Genomic DNA, 17,961 nt, shown 5'->3' with positions numbered 1-17,961 from the left:
TACCACCGCACATACCACACACACACACACACTACTGGCAGAGCCGCGTACCCAAACCACCCACACACACCAACAGGACATGCGCATTCGCCACTCCAAAACCCAGACACACACACGTATGCAACACATAGAACCAGACGCAGACTCACTCACCCTGGCACAGACATGCGCATTCCACACACACGCGCACACACACACACACACTCTCTCTGTCTTCCAGTCAAAGGCGTTAGCGTGAAGAGCTAGAACTTAACACGCATGACTCCATATATGGCAGCAGAGAGAAATGGGGAAAAACTGCACACACCAGCACGCATGCATGCCTTTATACAGAGCCAACCAAGCATCCCATCCTCCCTCCCTCTCTCTCTCTCTCTCTCTCCTCCTCCCTCCCGCTCTCTCTCTCCCTCTCCTCCCTCCCAGAGACAGACTGTCCTCTCTCTCCCTCTCCCCCCTCCCTCTCCTCCCTCCCAGAGACAGACTGTCCTCCTCTCTCCTCCCTCCCTCTCCTCCTCCCTCCCAGAGACAGACTGTCCTCTCTCCTCCCTCCCTCCCTCTCCCCCCTCCCTCCCTCCCAGAGACAGACTGTCCTCTCTCCTCCCTCCCTCCCTCTCCCCCCTCCCTCCCTCCCTCCCAGAGACAGACTGTCCTCCTCTCAGAGACAGACTGTCCTCCTCTCAGAGACAGATTGTCCTCCTCTCAGAGACAGATTGTCCTCCTCTCAGAGACAGATTGTCCTCCTCTCAGAGACAGACTGTCCTCCTCTCCTCTCAGAGACAGACTGTCCTCCTCTCCTCTCAGAGACAGACTGTCCTCCTCTCCTCTCAGAGACAGACTGTCCTCCTCTCCTCTCAGAGACAGACTGTCCTCCTCTCCTCTCAGAGACAGACTGTCCTCCTCTCCTCTCAGAGACAGACTGTCCTCCTCTCCTCTCAGAGACAGACTGTCCTCCTCTCCTCTCAGAGACAGACTGTCCTCCTCTCCTCTCAGAGACAGACTGTCCTCCTCTCCTCTCAGAGACAGACTGTCCTCCTCTCTGTCTCTGTCCTGTCAGCCACTCACTATTTTTCCCTTTAAGGCAGCGCTTGACAAATGCATTAAAAAAAAAGTGCAAATTTCTCATCCTACTCACTTCTCTCTTTCTCTCTGTCAGTGATAGAACTTGGTGAAGTCCCCAAGGATCATACCATGTGGTTAACAAAAGGAGGGGTGGGCTCCAGACCTCCCCACCACCCACCCGTCCAGGCCAAATGGAAGCTCTAGTAGTGCCTGCCCGTTACACTTTTAAAACCTGGGCTCTTCTTTGACAGTTAGCCTTTTTATAGAAACACTCTAAAACCTCAATATATATATATATAAAATTAAAATAAACTACAAACGTAAACAACATATGGCCCGTTTTAAAAGCCAGGCCTAAAAGCAGACACTTAGATAACTCTGATCTAAAAAACAACACAACGGTAGTTTCCAGATATAAAAACAACTCCAAGGCTTTCTTTTGGTTGGCTGGTTGAAAGGGGGAGTTACGATGACAATGTTAAGCCTATATTTTACCCAGGTTTATTTTATAGTTGTTTGTTCTACACTCGGTCTGTTTAGGTTCACAGTCAGAGTGTGGGGGAAGTGTTACGATTGATTAACCCTCAACTCCAAAGCAGTGTGCGTGTGTGTTTTAGTGTGCGTGTGTGTTTTAGTGTGCGTGTGTGTTTTAGTGTGCGTGTGTGTGTGTGTGTGAATATTTTAGTGTGTGTTTCTACCCCAAACACACAGCAGATCACCACAGTAACAGTGCAGTGACACAACAGACCAAGCCTGACAATCACAACGGAGCCCCCCGTCGGCACCGACACCAACTGCATTACAAGGTGCCAGTCTGTTTCTACTCCCTTGTCAACTCCTTATGGAATTGTTACGCAACGAGTTACAAGGTGGCGGCAAGATCCTACAAACAGACCTGGGACCAGGCTATCACTAACAACCGTGTCTATAGCACTAGCCTGTCTATGCTCACTTCTGCTCAGAGTACAAACCCCTTGATCTAGGATCAGCTTGCCCTCCCCAAACCTTGACAACTAGCGGGAAAAGGCAAACATGACCATAGATCAGCGTTTAGGGGCAACGGGTCCTTCCTCTTTGACACGCCATGATTCTACTGTATGATGGGATACTGGCGGTGGTGTCATTGGCTCCCTACTGGTACTGTGATAGATGGGAACTGCCACAGTCATCTTTCATCCAATCACTGATGAGCTGTAGCTAGAATGACAGTTGGTCGTTATTCATGGCTTGTCAAGGTCCATCTCCTCTCTGTAGTTTCTCACAAGGTGTGTTCAACAGAGCTTTACAGTGATGTTTATAGGCTGGCAGTGTGCTGCGGCTGGATCAGTCTGGGTGCACCGGTGTGTGTGTGTGTGTGTGTGTGTGTGTGTGAGAGAGATGCAGCATCACACACACACCAGAGAGATGGATGAATGAGTCAGCCAAGCGTGTGTGAGCACACTCCGTCTGGGTTCTCACTCTCTGCCGCATGTGACAACACACACTTCTGTCACCATCCACACACTGACACGCAAAGTGTGTGTGTGTGTCGTATTACTTTAATTGGCACCATTGTATCCACCCAGGATGTATAGGGATTAGTCCTCTAGGGTACTTTAATCCGTGTGTGTGTGTGTGTGTGTGTGTGTGTCATGAATGCCTCTTAGCAGGATACACCAACCCTCCCTCAGTCCATAACGAAACCAAATACAGAATGGGTCCACCCTGTGTACACTACACAGTACACACATCTAACATAATGCCTCTACACTCTAGCCCCTACACCCTAGCCCACAGCTTCAAGCTTGGTCAAATGGAGACGATTCTAGTATTTGGATAAGACTTGTATTATAGTATTATAGTGCAAGACAAGTACATTATTCAGTTATTACTTGCTTAATAGTGAGAGACAACAAATGTCACTTTCCTTCGAAATGTGAATATGGGCGTGAGCTGACATGATTTTAAACGGTCCCTTACTCCTCCCTCTCTCTCTCTCTCTACACAGAATTCAGTAGACGTATAGGAAATCATACTGCATCATCAACATGGATACCAGATCAGAGCATCTTCTTCCTCATCCAGTCACCAACTGTTCAACCATCTTTCAGTAACACATCTCCTCTGCTTTTCAGGGAGTCTTGGCAACAAGTCAAATGTCTACACGCAGAGAGAAAAACAACTATGAGAAGAGAGTCACAAATGAAAAGTGAAAAAAGTAGGAATGAAAACTGCCCTCTAAATTGTCACTTTCAGGGTCAAGGGGGGTGGGGGGGAGGGTTAGGGGGGGGTCCAAAAGTCCTGCCAATATACAGAATACATACACCTATTTCAACCATTAAGCCTTTACGTACCCCCCCACAAATATCAACCCCCTCCACATAAAATAGCCTTCAGTAGGACTTCCAGAGTCTCTATATAAACTGATGAATACAATCTAATCAATCCATTACAATCTACTGTCCACAGACAATACATACAGGTGACTGGACATCGCTTCACGACCGATACATTCATTATCAAAACAGTGTTATTAGACCCCCCCCCCCCCCCCTCCCATTACTACCCCATTCAACCCCGACCCCCATCCAACCCAAAAGCCCCCCCCCCCTCCCATTACTACCCCATTCAACCCCGACCCCATCCAACCCAAAAGGCCCCCCCTCCTAGGGAATGTGTTTCAGCGATATGGAAAGGAGAAAGGACCTTCGCCAACCAGAAAACAAACATTAAAACAAACATTAAAACAAGAAAAGATTCTACAATGGGGATCAGGGAATATTTCTAGGTTAACCCCCCCTTACATGACAAACCTCCCCAGTCTTTCTTTCTACACCTCTATCCCTCCATCTCTCTCCCGCCCAAAAGGGGGCAGACACTATGTACATGGGTCTGGGACGGCGAGAGAGAGAGAGAACAAGGGATGTAACAGATGGATATAATAAATGAAATTCCAAGTATTGAGGGAAGAGGTTAAGATATGGAAAGGTGACATTAAAAAACAAACTAAAACTGGGGGAGGAAGTATCGCCGAGAGCAATGATCAAAGACCATCGACCAATAAGATCACTCACTTTAAAACAAAGTGCTGCCGTCTCCGCCCACAACGCCTTGTAACCCCTCCCCCGAAGAAGGTCCCGCATCGCTATTGGCTGCCGCCGCCTCTTCTGCCAGGGAGTTGGGGTCGAACCCATGCTCCGCCCCCAGGGCGTCAGCCTCCATCTTGATGGCGTCTGATTGGAGGAAAGCGGAGTAGGCGTCACCCTCGGCCATGAGGAGCTTGAGCTTCGGGATCCAGGACTTCCTGACGACCCGGCGGGCATTAGTGCACATGTCAGCCGCGATGGCGTTCATCTCGCTCTCCTTGAAGCTCGGCGCAAAGTTCTGGCAGTAAACTGTTGAGGGGAGAGAGACAGTTAGGTGCTGCGGACAACATATGGAATGATGTGAAGAAACGCAGGTATATGACTACAACACGGTGCAGCACTGAGTGTGTGAGCCTTGTCCAGTGTGTGTGAAAGCAAAGCTGTGCACTGGAGTGTGTGACACTCACACTTGACGGCGTGCAGTACTCTGCTGTCCAGGGGCTTGCGGCTGGGGTCGTTGGTAGAAGAGCGGATCCCCGTCCCACAGCTGTTCGCTAGAGTACTCCTGAGAGGGGAAATATACACACAGCATCATTTACTGTATGTCTTCACAAACAAATATGGTTTCCAACGATCAAACAAACACACACCCTCCCCTCACCTGTCGAAGAAAGAGGCCAGCAGCCTCCTCAGTAGGACCTTGTGCCGCGTGCCGGCGCTGACGTGACAGTTCATGAGTTGGGCGCGGGAGATGAACACGGAGGTACCCGTCACCAGCTCCAGCCTCTCTGCAGGGTCCCCCTCCTCGTACAGCCGTGGGTGGCACCGGTTACCTACACCAACCAATCAATCCATTCAAATGTATTAAAGCCTTTTTCACATCAGCTGCAGGTGGCACCGGTTGTCAATCAATTCATCAAATCAATCAATACAATAAGGGTTTTTACAGTAACAGTAGCCTGGTCTAAACGCAGGTGGCAGCCAGCAATTGCCTATGAATAAATTAATGACTGAACTCAGAATGTCAACGTGTCTAGAGTTGCCTAAGACTATAATATTACAAACTAAATGAAGTCTGTGTGTGTACCTATCTGGGTGATGAGTTCGGCAGGTAGCGAAGCCAGATCCTGGCGTAGCCTCACCCCCCTGCCGCCCCGGGTCTCGGCCGTGAGGTGCTCCGGTAGGGACTCCACACGCTCGCCCGCTACTGGGGTGGTACAGAGGGGGCACACGTTACACATGAATACACACAGCAACATCAAACACGCGGCTACATTAACACACCTATACACTGAACAAAAATAGAAAACGCAACATGTAAAGTGTCGGTCCCATGTTTCATGAGCTGAAATAAAAGATCACAGAAATGTTCCATAAACAAATTTCGTTTTATAAAATTATTTATATCCTTGTTAGTGAGCCTTTCTCCTTTGCCAAGATAACGGTCAGGTGGATGAATTGTGGCATATCAAGAAGCTGATTAAACAGCATCAGTACACAGTTGCACCTTGTGCTGGGGACAATAAAAGTCCACTAAAATGTGGTTGTGTCACACAACACAATGCCATAGATGTTTCAAGTTTTTAGGGAGCATGCAATTGGCATGCTGACTGCAGGAATGTCCACCAGAGCTGTTGCCAAAGACTTTAATGTTAATTTATCTAAGCCGCTTCCAACATCGTATTAGAGAATTTGCCAGTATGTCCAACCGACCTCACAACCGCCGACGTTGTGTGGGCGAGCAGTTTGCTGATGTCAACATTGTGAACAGAGTGCCCTATGGTTCTGGTCGGGTTATGGTATCGGCAGGCATAAGCTACAGACACAAAAATACCGCGACGAGATCCTGAGACCCATTGAGAGGCCCATTTAATTTTAGGTTTCTGTGACCAACAGATGCATATCTGTATTCCTAGTCATGTGAAATTCATAGAATAGGAGTTCATTTATTTACTTCAAATGGTCTGATTTTCAAGCCTCATTGACCCTGCTTTGTAGTATATATACAGTTGAAGTCAGAAGTTTACATACACTTAGGTTGGAGTCATTAAAACTTGCTTTCAACCAGTCCAGAAATGTCTTGTTAACAAACTATAGATTTAACAAGTCGGTTAGGACATCTACTTTGTGCATGACACGTAATTTTTCCAACAATTGTTTACAGACAGATTATTTCACTGCATCACAATTCCAGTGGGTCAGAAGTTTACATACACTACGTTGACTGTGCCTTCAAACAGCTTGGAAAATTCCAGAAAATGATGTCATGGATTTAGAAGTTCCTGATAGGCTAATTGACATAATTTGCATCAATTGGAGGTGTACCTGTGGATGTATTTCAAGGCCTACCTTCAAACTCAGTGCCTCTTTGCTTGACATTATGGGAAAATCAAAGGAATTCAGCCAAAACCTGAGAATTGTTTTTGTAAATCTCCACAAGTCTGTTTCATCCTTGGGAGCAATTTCCAAACACCTGAATGTACCACATTCATCTGTCCAAACAATAGTACACAAGTATAAACGCCATGGGACCACGCAGCCGTGATACCGCTCAGGAAGGAGACGCGTTCTGTCTCCTAGAGATGAACGTACTTTGGTGCGAAAAGTGCAAATCAATCCCAGAACAGCAGCAAAGGACCTTGTGAAGATGCTGGAGGAAACAGGTACAAACGTATCTATATCCACAGTAAAACAAGTCCAATATCGACATAACCTGAAAGGCCGCTCAGCAAGGAAGAAGCCACTACTCCAAAACCGCCATTAAAAAAAGCCAGACTACGGTTTGCAACTGCACATGGGGACAAAGATAGTACTTTTTGGAGAAATGTCCTCTGGTCTGATGAAACAAAAATAGAACTGTTTGGCCATAATGACCGTCGTTATGTTTGGAGGAAAAAGGGGGAGGCTTGCAAGCCGAAGAACACCATCCCAACCGTGAAGCACGGGGGTGGCAGCATCATGTTGTGGGGGTGCTTTACTGCAGGAGGGACTGGTGCACTTCACAAAATAAATGGCATCATGAGGCAGGATAATTATGTGGATATATTGAAGCAACATCTTAAGACATCAGTCTGGAAGTTAAAGCTTGGTCGCAAATGGGTCTTCCCATTTGTACAATGACCCCAAGCATACTTCCAAAGTTGTTGCAAAATGGCTTAAGTACATCAAAGTCAAGGTATTGGAGTGGCCATCACGAAGCCCTGACCTCAATCCTATAGAAAATGTGTGGGCAGAACTGAAAAAGCGTGTGCGAGCAAGGAGGCCGAGAAACCTGACTCCGTTACACCAGCTCTGTCAGGAGGAATTGGCCAAAATTCACCCAACTTATTGTGGGAAGCTTGTGGAAGGCTAACCGAAACATTTGACCCAAGTTAAACAATTTAAAGGCAATGCTACCAAATACTAATTGAGTGTATGTAAACTTCTGACCCACTGGGAATGTGATGAAAGAAAATCTGAAATAAATCACTCTCTCTACTATTATTCTGACATGTCACATTCTTAAAATAAAGTGGTGATCCTAACTGATGTAAAACAGGGAATTTTTACTAGGATTAAATGTATTTGGCTAAGGTGTATGTAAACTTCTGACTTAAACTGTATATATATATATTTCTGCTCTTTCAAAGACCTGAAGTTCCGATGAAGATAACAGATATAATCTAGAACTATCTTGTTGCCATTATTTAACCAGGAAAGTCATCAAGAACACATTCTGTATTTAATTTCTGTCATTCCTTCACTATGACAAATAACCTATAGATAGTTATATATATATATCTACATCTTCTTTGTTTTCTCACATGAACTGTAGCTCAGTCAAATCTTTGAAATTATTGCATGCTGCGTTTATATTTTTGCTCAGTGTACAAAACATTAGGAACACCTGCTCTTTCCACGACAGACTGACCAGGTGAATCCAGGTGAAAGCTGTGATCCCTTATCGAGGTCACCTGTTAAATCCACTTCAATCAGTGTAGATGAAGTGGAGGAGTGTGTGCCATTCTGAGGGTGAATGGGCAAGACAAAAGATTGAAGTGCTTTTGAACGGGGTATGGTAGTAGAGGGGGTGCAACTCAGTGTTAGGAAGGTGTTCTTAATGTTTCGTACACTCAGCGTACAACTGGCTATAATGACATGCAGGTCTAGCTAACACTATCCTGCAACGGAGTGGGACAGAGGAGGAGAGGATACATGTCAAGACAGATACTCACACTTAAATATGCATCTATTAATATTCACATACCGACAACTAGCATTAATGTACAGACATAAGCAAAGGCACACACAAACAGAACATACAGCAGATAGCATCAGAGAGTGATGCTAATTCCCCATCCTCTTCCAAACCACGATTACAATCAGCTGCCTACTCGTTCCCTCTAATCTCGTCTCTTCCCTCATCTATCAGTCTATTGTTCTGACCTGAAGCACTCTTGCTCCCTCCCCCCTCGAGCTGGGAATTGCCAGGGACCTCACCATACAATATTATCACGCTACTTAGGTACCAATATGACACGTATTGCGGTTCTCACAAATCTACATGTATTGCGATTTTATACGGAGGTTTTATTGTGAATTGATGTTCAAAATATATTGCTCACCATATGTCTGCTGCAGAGAGACAAGAGAGACCCATGAGAAAACCAGTTTTCATCAGCCATGGAAATAAAAGTGCTCTAAACACATTGGCTCACTATTTAAAACAGGAGATGGAGGCCAAGCTATGGAATGAAAAATAACAGTTTTGGTGCAGGTTCAGCCGGCTAACGTTACCTAGCTAATTATTAGTATATATACACTACCGTTCAAAGGTTTGGCGTCACTTAGAAATGTCCTGGTTTTTGAAAGAAAAGCTCATTTTTTTGTTGTTTAAAATAACATCAAATTGATCAGAAATTCAGTGTAGACATTGTTAATGTTGTAAATGACTATTGTAGCTGGAAACGGCAGATTTTTTTATGGAATATCTACAGAGGTGTACAGAGGCCCATTATCAGCAACCATCACTCCTGTGTTCCAGGTAATACAAGTTTATCATTTTAAAAGGCTAATTAATAATCACAAAATGGTTTTCTAATGATGTTGGCACAGATGAAAACTGTGATCCTGATTAAAGATGCAATAAAACTGGCCTTTAGACTAGTTGAGTATCTGGAGCATCAGCATTTGTGGGTTCAATTACAGGCTCAACATGGCCAGAAACTTGTCAGTCTATTCTTGTTCGGAGAAATGAAGGCTATTCCATGCAAGAAATTGCCAAGAAACTGAAGATCTCGTACAACACTGTGTACTACTCCGTTCACAGAACAGCGCAAACTGGCACTAACCAGAATAGGAAGAGTCGGCGCCTCGTCACTGTTGACGTTGAGACGGCTGTTTTGGGGGTACTATTTAATGAAGCTGCCAGTTGAGGACTTGCTGCCAGTTGAGGACTTCTAATGATCAATTAGCCTTTTAAAATTATAAACTTGTATTAGCTAACACAACCAGCCATTGGAACACAGGAGTAATGGTTGCTGATAATGGGCCTCTGTGCGCCTATGTAGATATTCCATAAAAAAATCAGCCGTTTCCAGCTACAATAGTCATTTACAACATTAACAATGTCGACATTGTATTTCTGATCAATTTGATGTTATTTTAATGGACATTTTTTTGTTGCTTTTCTTTAAAAAACAACGACATTTCTAAGTGACCCCAAACTTTTGAACGGTAGTGTGTGTATATACATATATATTTAAAATAAATCAATACTTGGGAGTCAAATATTGGTATAATAATCAGCCCAAAATAATATTGCGATATTTAACTTAATCCACCCCCCCCCCATAACTACGCACCTCCAGATTCCTACCTCAAACCAACTCTCTCTCACCTGTGGCGCCCACATTGAGCATACTGTACATTGTGTACATGTTACAGATCTGCCTGTACTGCTCTTCAGCGCTGTCATCGGTCACTTCCTCTTCCTCCTCGTCATCGTGGTAACTAAGGGGCGAGTCGCTGGTGTACATGCTCAGCGTCCCCGGACTCGTTCCGTCCGGCGTCCCGACGCTGCTGCTGTTATGGTTACTGTTGTTGTTGTTATGGTTACTGTGGTTAACAACATTTCTGCCCGTTGCATCTTGGGAGTTGCAGTTGTTTGAGGAGGCGGAGGAGGAAGAGTAGCGGGCGGCTTTCCTGGACCCCCCTCCTCCTCCCGACCCCCCTCCCCCGTCACCGCGGTTGCCCCCCTCCCACAGGCGCTTGGCGACAGGGCTGCACACCACCGAGTAGGAAGTGGCCTCCTGCTGAGAACGAGAGAGAAGATATTAGCTACATAACATCTATTTAGTGTGTTGTCATCCGTTCATCATGTATGGGGGGCTGCCAAACTCATGTGTATTTATGCTTGAGCATTGAATGTTTGTGTATTTCCTTGTATGGCACAGGAGACAAAGAGGTTCACAGCTTGCACCTTTGACCAGAGGGGCATACTACCAAGCAGGATTAATGAGTTAGCTAGCTAACTTTTATTCAAAAAACAGAAATAACTTTAGAATTTCTGGTTCACTAAGAAAGCTAAACTTGCTGAGACAATTATACCATGTCCACTTCAAGCTTATCTTTCAAAAACATACATTTTAGAATATTAAGGCAAGTTAGCCACCTAACTCATTTATCCTGTTTTGAAGTACACCCCTCTGCTCTATGAAAGACCTGACGTTCCACTGAAGACTGCATCCCCTCCCAGATAAGATATATAATCTAGAACACACTATTGTTTTACCTTTCTTTAACCAGGATAGTAATTGAGAACATTTAATGTCTATTCCATTCCTCCACTATGACAAATAACCTATATATTTTTTTACAACTCACCTGCTGTGGTGTGGGTTGTGGCGTAGTCCCGCTCTGCTCCGTCTTCACCCTCGACACCAGGGGGAGGGGTGTCAGGCAGGAGGCGGGCCTACATGCTGCCGTGGAAACCACCCCAGCCCCTCCCCCTGTGGTTTGAGTGACAGGGCTCTGGGGCTCGGAGGGCGGAGTCTCTTCTGCATGAAGACCCTGGGAGTCACAGCTAGGGGAGGAGACCTGGCGGAATAATATGCAAATGAAGAGGTAAATAAATCTGAGAACAATATGTAAAATATTTAAGACTATGTAAAGTGGGAACTGGAAATCTTTGACAAGGAGAACCTTGGTTAGCCTAATGCAGGGGTAGGCAACTAGATTTAACCGCGGGCCAAGTTGTGTTGGAGCGAATAGTCGGGGGGCCGGAAAATAATTATAATAATTTGTACACTGCAAATTGACCACAACAAAAATAGATTATTTAAAAATAGCAATAATATCCTACCTTGACTACATTGAGACATGATCACGTCTTTTTTGTGTGAAGGAATACTTGGTAACAGATTTCCTAAAATAAACTATGTTTAGCTGAATTCCTGGCGATTTTACAGTTTCTTTTTTATACCAAAAACTAAAATAATAAATAAATATTTACTATATACTTGGGGGGTGGCAAAAGAAAACACCTGTTGCCGACCCCTGGCCTAATGAAACAATCCACTTGTGCTGTCAGTTGCAGGCCAATTATCTCCCAACATCATAGGAGTTGGCAAGAAAGCACAAACAGGTTGCTATGGTTACACTAGATACCTTAAGGAAGAACTCTGTGCCCTTCTCCATGATCTGCTGGATCTGCAGGAAGCCTGCGGTGTACATGAGGAGGAACTGGTCCCCTACGTTCATGCTGAGGCGGCCTGTGTAGCAGAAGGCCAGGATCTGCTGGAAGCTCTGGGGCTGGACGGCCGGGGGGAGCTCCACCACACTGCTCTTCCCTCCAGCGTTGAACAGGTCCCGGAAGTAGGAGCTACTGGCCGCCAGGACCGCCCGGTGCGCCTGGGGAGGGACGGGGAGAGGAAGTAGTGAATAAATATACAGCACACAGGCTTCTTCCTAAACAAACTTGAGGTACAACCAGAGAATATTTCACCAGGTTTCTTTCACCTAATCAAAATATAGAACTGTTGATTCAGTCATTATCAGATCAATCTAGCCTAACAGTTAACTGTGTTTTGGATCAGCCGTCGCCCTAACTTGAAGGCTTGTCAGTGAGGTAAATAACAGTTAGATTGGTTCAGTTTACTCCAAAAAACAACATTGATGTTTATCAACTCCCACCTTGAAGGCGTGTCCCTTGACAACCACGGAGACGTCGCAGTAGAGCCCCTGGAGACGCTGCTCATTGAGACACTCCAACACGTTGTTGCCAAAGTTAGGGATCGCCATCTGTAGCGTCTGAGCCATAACGCTCTAGCCCAGCACCACCGGGTCTATAACAAGGAGAGAAATGTTATATTAGGTCTTGTCTATGTCATGGGTATGTCATGACTACGTCATGACTACGTCATGACTATGTCATGACTATGTCATGTAGGCTACAAAGTTAGGGGTCGTCATCTGTTGCGTCTGAGCCATAACGCTCTAGCCCAGCACCACAGGGTCCAATAGCAGGGAGAGAAATGTCATGTACGGTATATGTTATGGATCACTTCCTGTTTGTTGTTGTTTACTGGAGAGACTGGGATTGAAATAAGGAAAATTATGGGAGGGAGGGGGATAGACGGATGACTAATGCACCTTTAATAAAGAGCGCTAGAAAGAGAGCTCTTTTTTTTTTAAATAGCCAATTAAGTTTGCCTCATTCATTTAAAATAAACATTTTCCAATTCTGCGGTGGGTAACTAGCATTAGTCCTACTTGGTTGTTTTGTTTTTGAACGAGACAAGAGAAAAAAGGCAGCAGAACTCCATTACGTAATTATTCAGTTCTGTTTGGTTTGTTGCCATCCAGCCTTGATGTGTCAGATCACAAGTAGAAAGAATGGCTGTCAAACTTGCCTCTCCACAAAGAACCCTTAAAAGTGTTCCATCCTTTTTGGAGACTTTGCATTGAAGAAGACTGCCACAACTTTAACTGACTGGCGGCACATAAGACACCACGATAGCTTTTAATTTAGATTATTTTTAGAGCACTACTAACTGTGTAATGAACCACATGTGACTGGGAATCAATGGAAAGGCCACGACCATGAGCCACTAGGCTAATAAAAAACACTCCGATGGGGATTAGGCCTATTTAATAACAAGGTCAAGCAAAGCTAATTTCATCAACACTCATACGATTAAACAATGAACGGACCTATATGTTGTCCTTAAAAAGGCAGCTTACTCGAGTGCCAACTGAAGGAAAATATCCCATGGAATAGGCTAAAAACAAAGGTTTTGTTATTTATTTCCTAGGACCGTGGCTAATTAAGATCTATGGTCTTGCTCTTTGCATACACATTTGTATCTGTGTAAGTTAATATACATGCATTTCTCCATTAAAACTATATAAACAGAGAAAGCATAATAATTTACCTCCTGCCACTGCACAAGATAAGAGAGCACGCTTTCAACGTTTCAATAATTATTCTCACAACTAACAATTGAAACAGGTTGAACTTTATATTTAGCCTAGCACATTTCCTTGTCATCAAACTGAGAACATAATGCTTAATTTTGATTGGTTCTATTCTGCATTCCTCCAAACAAAACGACCACCTAAACCCATCATCACATTAGGTTCCATTTCCTCTGGGGACACACCATCCAAGAACATAAAGGCAGTTCATTTAACTGATTTGACCTCTAACCCTCTACCTACCAGTAACATTATATGGCCACACGTCACCACCACACAATGTTTGTGTTATGTGAGGGACAATAATATTACATAATCTGAATTAAATTCCATATTTTGCCATCTGAATTGAAGTTTTACATTAATGAAAGAAAAAACATGTATACTTCATTCAACCTCTTAACCCCCTCCCAGCCGTAACATTACAAAACAACACACACCACAAAACGATTAGTCAGACATGATTATATCACAGGTTATTAAGAAACTAAATGTTATGTTTTGCTGATGCCACCTTATTTTGTACAAGCATAAGATCAATGAATAAGCGCACATTCAGCAATCTAATCAAATACGAATGTAAAAATATTTTTGATATAAATGATAGGCATGGCTGTAGCCAACAATCAATCAATCAAATACTATGATATTCAATTTCCTGGTTTGGGAGGTGAAAGGGTAGCCACAGTTAGCAAGTAGCAAGCTAAACGCTAATGCTAATTTGATGTTAACCAAATTAAAATGTCAAATTCTTGAACGTCCAAGTCATCAATTGAACACTGTCAAGTAAACGCATTTGCTTATTTACTTGAAAACACTTGCTTTAAAGAGTCAAAAATGAAGAAATCTACTTTGCATCAACCGGCATGTGGCTATATTATGTAGCTAGCCTCCCAAGAGCACGAATAATATTAACTTTAAACGGAATATACTGTACATCGATTAATCATTAATAGCTCAATCTCACATCGAAGGGTAGCGGGAGAGTCTCTTCGGTGTCCGCCAAGAGAAGACTAGAGGCCTGAACAGCGGTAGAACGGCCAGACGGAGTGGGCAGAGAGAGCTGTCCGTGCCCCGTTTTGTGCCCGTATCTTTGCCCCGTGAGATTCGGAGCGCTCGGGCTGGCACGGGCCGGGGGGCGACGGAAAGAGCGGACGGTTGGATAACAAAAAAATACTTGATCACCGGTTCTCTCTCTCTGTTTATGTCGACGCAGCCCTTCATTTGCTCTATCAAACTAGCTAAGAGACAACGGCACGAATTCTGTCACAAAAATAGTAGAACAAATAAAATATTCAGGAGTTCGCATCCCCCGCCGCTCTCGCCCCCACTCTGTGCCAGTGCTCTCGGTTAGAGTTACCTCCTTGGGCCTAGGCTAGCTACTCGGGATACACTGTACTTTTTATTTGGGGTTAGCCCATCGCATAACGTAACCCGGCGCTAGCTGACTTATCACCAAAATTAATTATTTGTCGCCCGAAACAAAGGATCATCCAATTAAAGTTTCGTTTAGTAAAAATCAGAATATATAAATATTTTAGTTATTTTTGGGAGGTAGCTTGGGGGTGGTCTCCGGTCAACACTCAACAGGTCAATCCGGGACAAACGTAGGCAAGTATCTTGGGGGGGCGAGTCAGTCTGAACCATGCATGCTTGCAGCGATATAGCTGTTAGCCTATGAGTTCCTGCTAGCCAAGACACCAATTTAACCAGTTAACGACAACACGCGATGTACATAAACCCCCAATCGCATTAACCATTTATGTTAGGAGTAGACTCATTCTACTGGGAAAATGTCACTCTTCAACGAAACATCCAGGTAAAACCCGGCCGCGTTTCAAAAGTTGAGGAATAAAGAGCGAGAGAGAGCGCGGATTGCTGTGAACTCACCGTTGAAAGGCAGTCTGGACAACCCGCGGTGTTGGCAGGCAGTGTGAGTGTGAAGCATAGACGGTAGCTATATAGCCACTAAAGTGGTTAAAGTTTTGTTGGTGCTGCTGTTCGGTGTTCCAACTCAGCCCATCCCCCACCGCACACCTTCCCAAAAACAATAGCTAACTAACCCGCCCACTCCCCCAAAAAACTCACACGGAACCGCTCTCAATTCCTCCCCGAAGAAGAGCCACTTCACAACAGCTAGCCGCCGCAAACACCTCGACGACTTCCCGTGTCCTTTCTGACCCCGGTGAACCCTGGTAAAACTCACCCCCCTCGCTATATTCCGTTGGAAAGTGTTTCAATTGAGTAGTGCAGAAGCGTTCGGTCCTCTCCCTCTCTACAGGCAGCCATTCAGTGTGTGAGCACAGCACAGGTGGAGAAGCAGAGCACAGAGCTGTCGAGGGAGCCCAAAACGGTACCCAGAGGTGGAGGAAAAGATCACAGAGCTAACCGATCTCTCAGACAGAAAGCGTCCCCAACCAACCCGGATGCCCCTGTCGGTCTCCACCAACTGCCCAATTCAAATCACACACACATTTTCCGTCTCTCCCATACCTGTGGGACTCCCTCTTGTCCAGACAGCCCAGTTGACTGGTGATTCAGAGTGGAGATCGACGGGAAGCCGCCGGTAACGCTTAAATCTCCTCCCCGGTTGGATTCAGAGCTCGCTGCGGGTGCTGAATGTGCTATTTTCGTATGTCTAGACTTCTCAGGTGAGCCCCTAGGCGTCTATAGTACGCGCATAGAGTACAAACTACCATCTGCATTCAAGCAATGGGAAAAGCTATAGAGCTGCCTAGATACAGTTCTTTCTTACTGTCAAAATGCATCTTCATCATGGCCATAATTGTTGTTAGACGAGCGCCACCTCCCGCGTTAGATGTTAAATAATGATAATTAATAATTTCATAACAATTCATAATTCTCTTTAATCATACGTATTATAAATGCTCTAGCCCTGACGCGTTCAGGGTATCACTTGGAATCATGATGGCAATGATAATTGTCACGTACATGCTGCTGCATACAGTGCCAGAGAAGAGGAAAACATGTGAAAAAATGAGGCAATGGAAACATAATAAAACAACAATATTAAAACACTACTTTTATCTACAGTATCACCTTTTGGCCTGTTAAATTAAGGCTTTTCATGTAACTTAAAAAAAAATATTCTTCGCACATTCAAGGCATGGAAAGTAGGCAAACTGCCAGATGAATGACCGCTCTGTCCTATGGCTTTCTATTACAAAAGACATGTTCAATACACCTTAGCAAAATGTTTTGCAATGGAACACGAAAAACTAAAGAATCTCTCCCTGTTTCAGTCCATTTGGTGCAGAATGAATATGACCCAGTTATGAGAATTCTCTCATAGAATTAGGAATTAGTAACTATATAGAGCTGCACAGTGGATGTGTCATAATACCCATAAAACCTAGTGGTCAAACAGGGAAAAGGTTCCAATCATTTTTCCACCATAAGGGATTTTAGAAACACAAAAACTAAGGGCTGTGTTTCATGTGGGCTTACCCTGGCGTGACGTTTTGATTATCATGTAAATCTGTCGGACAAGGTGACTTTTATCAATATAGTAGTCTCTGATACGAAAATGCTTATTAGCATCAAAGTAGACATACAAGACTACAAATCCCTGCACGTCATCTCTAGCTGACACCTTTGCTAACAGGTATTGTGTCAATTTAAAACTTGCACAAGACAGTTCACAGAAATGTCCATGTAAAGACATGTTGCCAGTTTATTAATTACTACATTTAGCTAACATTATATGTTCATCCAAAGATTGTTACCTTTGCCTCGGTTCGGCAGTCTCGTTCAGATATGGCATTTGTAGTTCTTTATTAGCAGGCAATTAGCAGTTCATTTTTGGGGGGTAAATACAGGTGAAAATATTGATAAAAGTCACCTTGTCCTCGAGAGATTTCCATAGTTATCAAAACATCATGCCAGGGTAAGCCTACACGAAACACAGCCCTTATTTTAAGTGTTTCTAAAAAAAAAACTATGGGAAAAATAACTGGTGGAACCATTTCCCTGTCTGACCGCTAGGTTTTATGGGTATTAATGACTCATACTGTGGTACTCTATATGCATTTTCTTCTCTAATTTGAAATGTGGGGGCAAGAAATGTGAATTGTTTTGCTCTCAAGAAAAGGACGCCATTGAAAGCAGTGATTACTGGGGTAGCAGTAAATGTAAAAGTTGACTAAATGAAGGGGAAGATCCCCGGGGTGTTCGTGATGCTCGTGTTTGGTGCGACGCAGACAGGGGTGTGAGTAGTGAAACAGAAGTGTCATTGTCTGTTCTTTTGAGTTTTGATGTTGAGTCTTTGCCTGACAAAGTGATGTTAGGATATATAAGTTGTCCTGTACAAGCTTTGGTGCCGAATACATTACATTGTTACAGGTGTCAAGCTTATGGGTAT

The 17,961-nt window shown here is 44.3% G+C and overlaps 2 protein-coding genes across 8 annotated transcripts in view; one reads left to right on the top strand and one right to left on the bottom strand.

Annotated features, from left to right (window-relative positions):
- Positions 1–1,656: 1,656 nt before the first annotated feature.
- On the bottom strand, positions 1,657–16,212 carry LOC110485345 (nucleus accumbens-associated protein 1). Of its 6 annotated transcripts, XM_036942329.1 has the most exons (10): positions 15,669–15,816; positions 12,297–12,448; positions 11,772–12,014; positions 10,989–11,201; positions 10,003–10,417; positions 5,212–5,331; positions 4,786–4,957; positions 4,592–4,689; positions 4,113–4,433; positions 1,657–3,198 (listed from the first exon to the last, which is right to left on the bottom strand). In XM_036942329.1, exons 2-9 carry the CDS (start codon positions 12,420–12,422, stop codon positions 4,114–4,116), a joined length of 1,707 nt encoding a protein of 568 aa, XP_036798224.1. In that variant the 5' UTR covers positions 12,423–12,448; positions 15,669–15,816; the 3' UTR covers positions 1,657–3,198; position 4,113. The 6 variants fall into 6 exon arrangements, with proteins under 6 accessions (XP_036798224.1, XP_036798225.1, XP_036798227.1 ...); XM_036942330.1 differs by lacking the exons at positions 1,657–3,198; positions 15,669–15,816 and adding an exon at positions 16,074–16,212 and having other exon boundaries at positions 3,651–4,433; XM_036942332.1 differs by lacking the exon at positions 1,657–3,198 and having other exon boundaries at positions 3,651–4,433; positions 15,787–15,821.
- LOC110485344 (tRNA (guanine(26)-N(2))-dimethyltransferase) overlaps positions 16,096–17,961 on the top strand; it is a 20,342-nt gene continuing 18,476 nt past the window's right edge. For both annotated transcript variants that reach the window (XM_036942320.1, XM_036942322.1), the window contains exon 1: positions 16,096–16,231. In XM_036942320.1, the coding sequence (XP_036798215.1) occupies positions 16,200–16,231 (32 nt within the window). In that variant the 5' untranslated portion in view covers positions 16,096–16,199. The remainder of the gene's footprint in view (positions 16,232–17,961) is intronic.

This window comes from Oncorhynchus mykiss, chromosome 13, assembly GCF_013265735.2.
Source record: "Oncorhynchus mykiss isolate Arlee chromosome 13, USDA_OmykA_1.1, whole genome shotgun sequence".
NCBI lineage: Eukaryota > Metazoa > Chordata > Actinopteri > Salmoniformes > Salmonidae > Oncorhynchus > Oncorhynchus mykiss.
Note: the sequence above shows the minus strand (reverse complement) of the source record. Positions and strands in the feature narration are given on the sequence as shown.

What these genes read in the sequence shown, in the direction of transcription:
- LOC110485345 (XM_036942330.1), bottom strand. Translation starts at nt 12,422, where the DNA reads ATGGCTCAGACGCTACAGATGGCGATCCCTAACTTTGGCAACAACGTG. An exon ending in CTGGCCTCTTTCTTCGACAG is followed by an intron (nt 4,690 to 4,785) that starts GTGAGGGGAGGG and finishes TTCCCCTCTCAG; the next exon opens with GAGTACTCTAGCGAACAGCT. An exon ending in AGTACTGCACGCCGTCAAGT is followed by an intron (nt 4,434 to 4,591) that starts GTGAGTGTCACA and finishes TCCCCTCAACAG; the next exon opens with TTTACTGCCAGAACTTTGCG.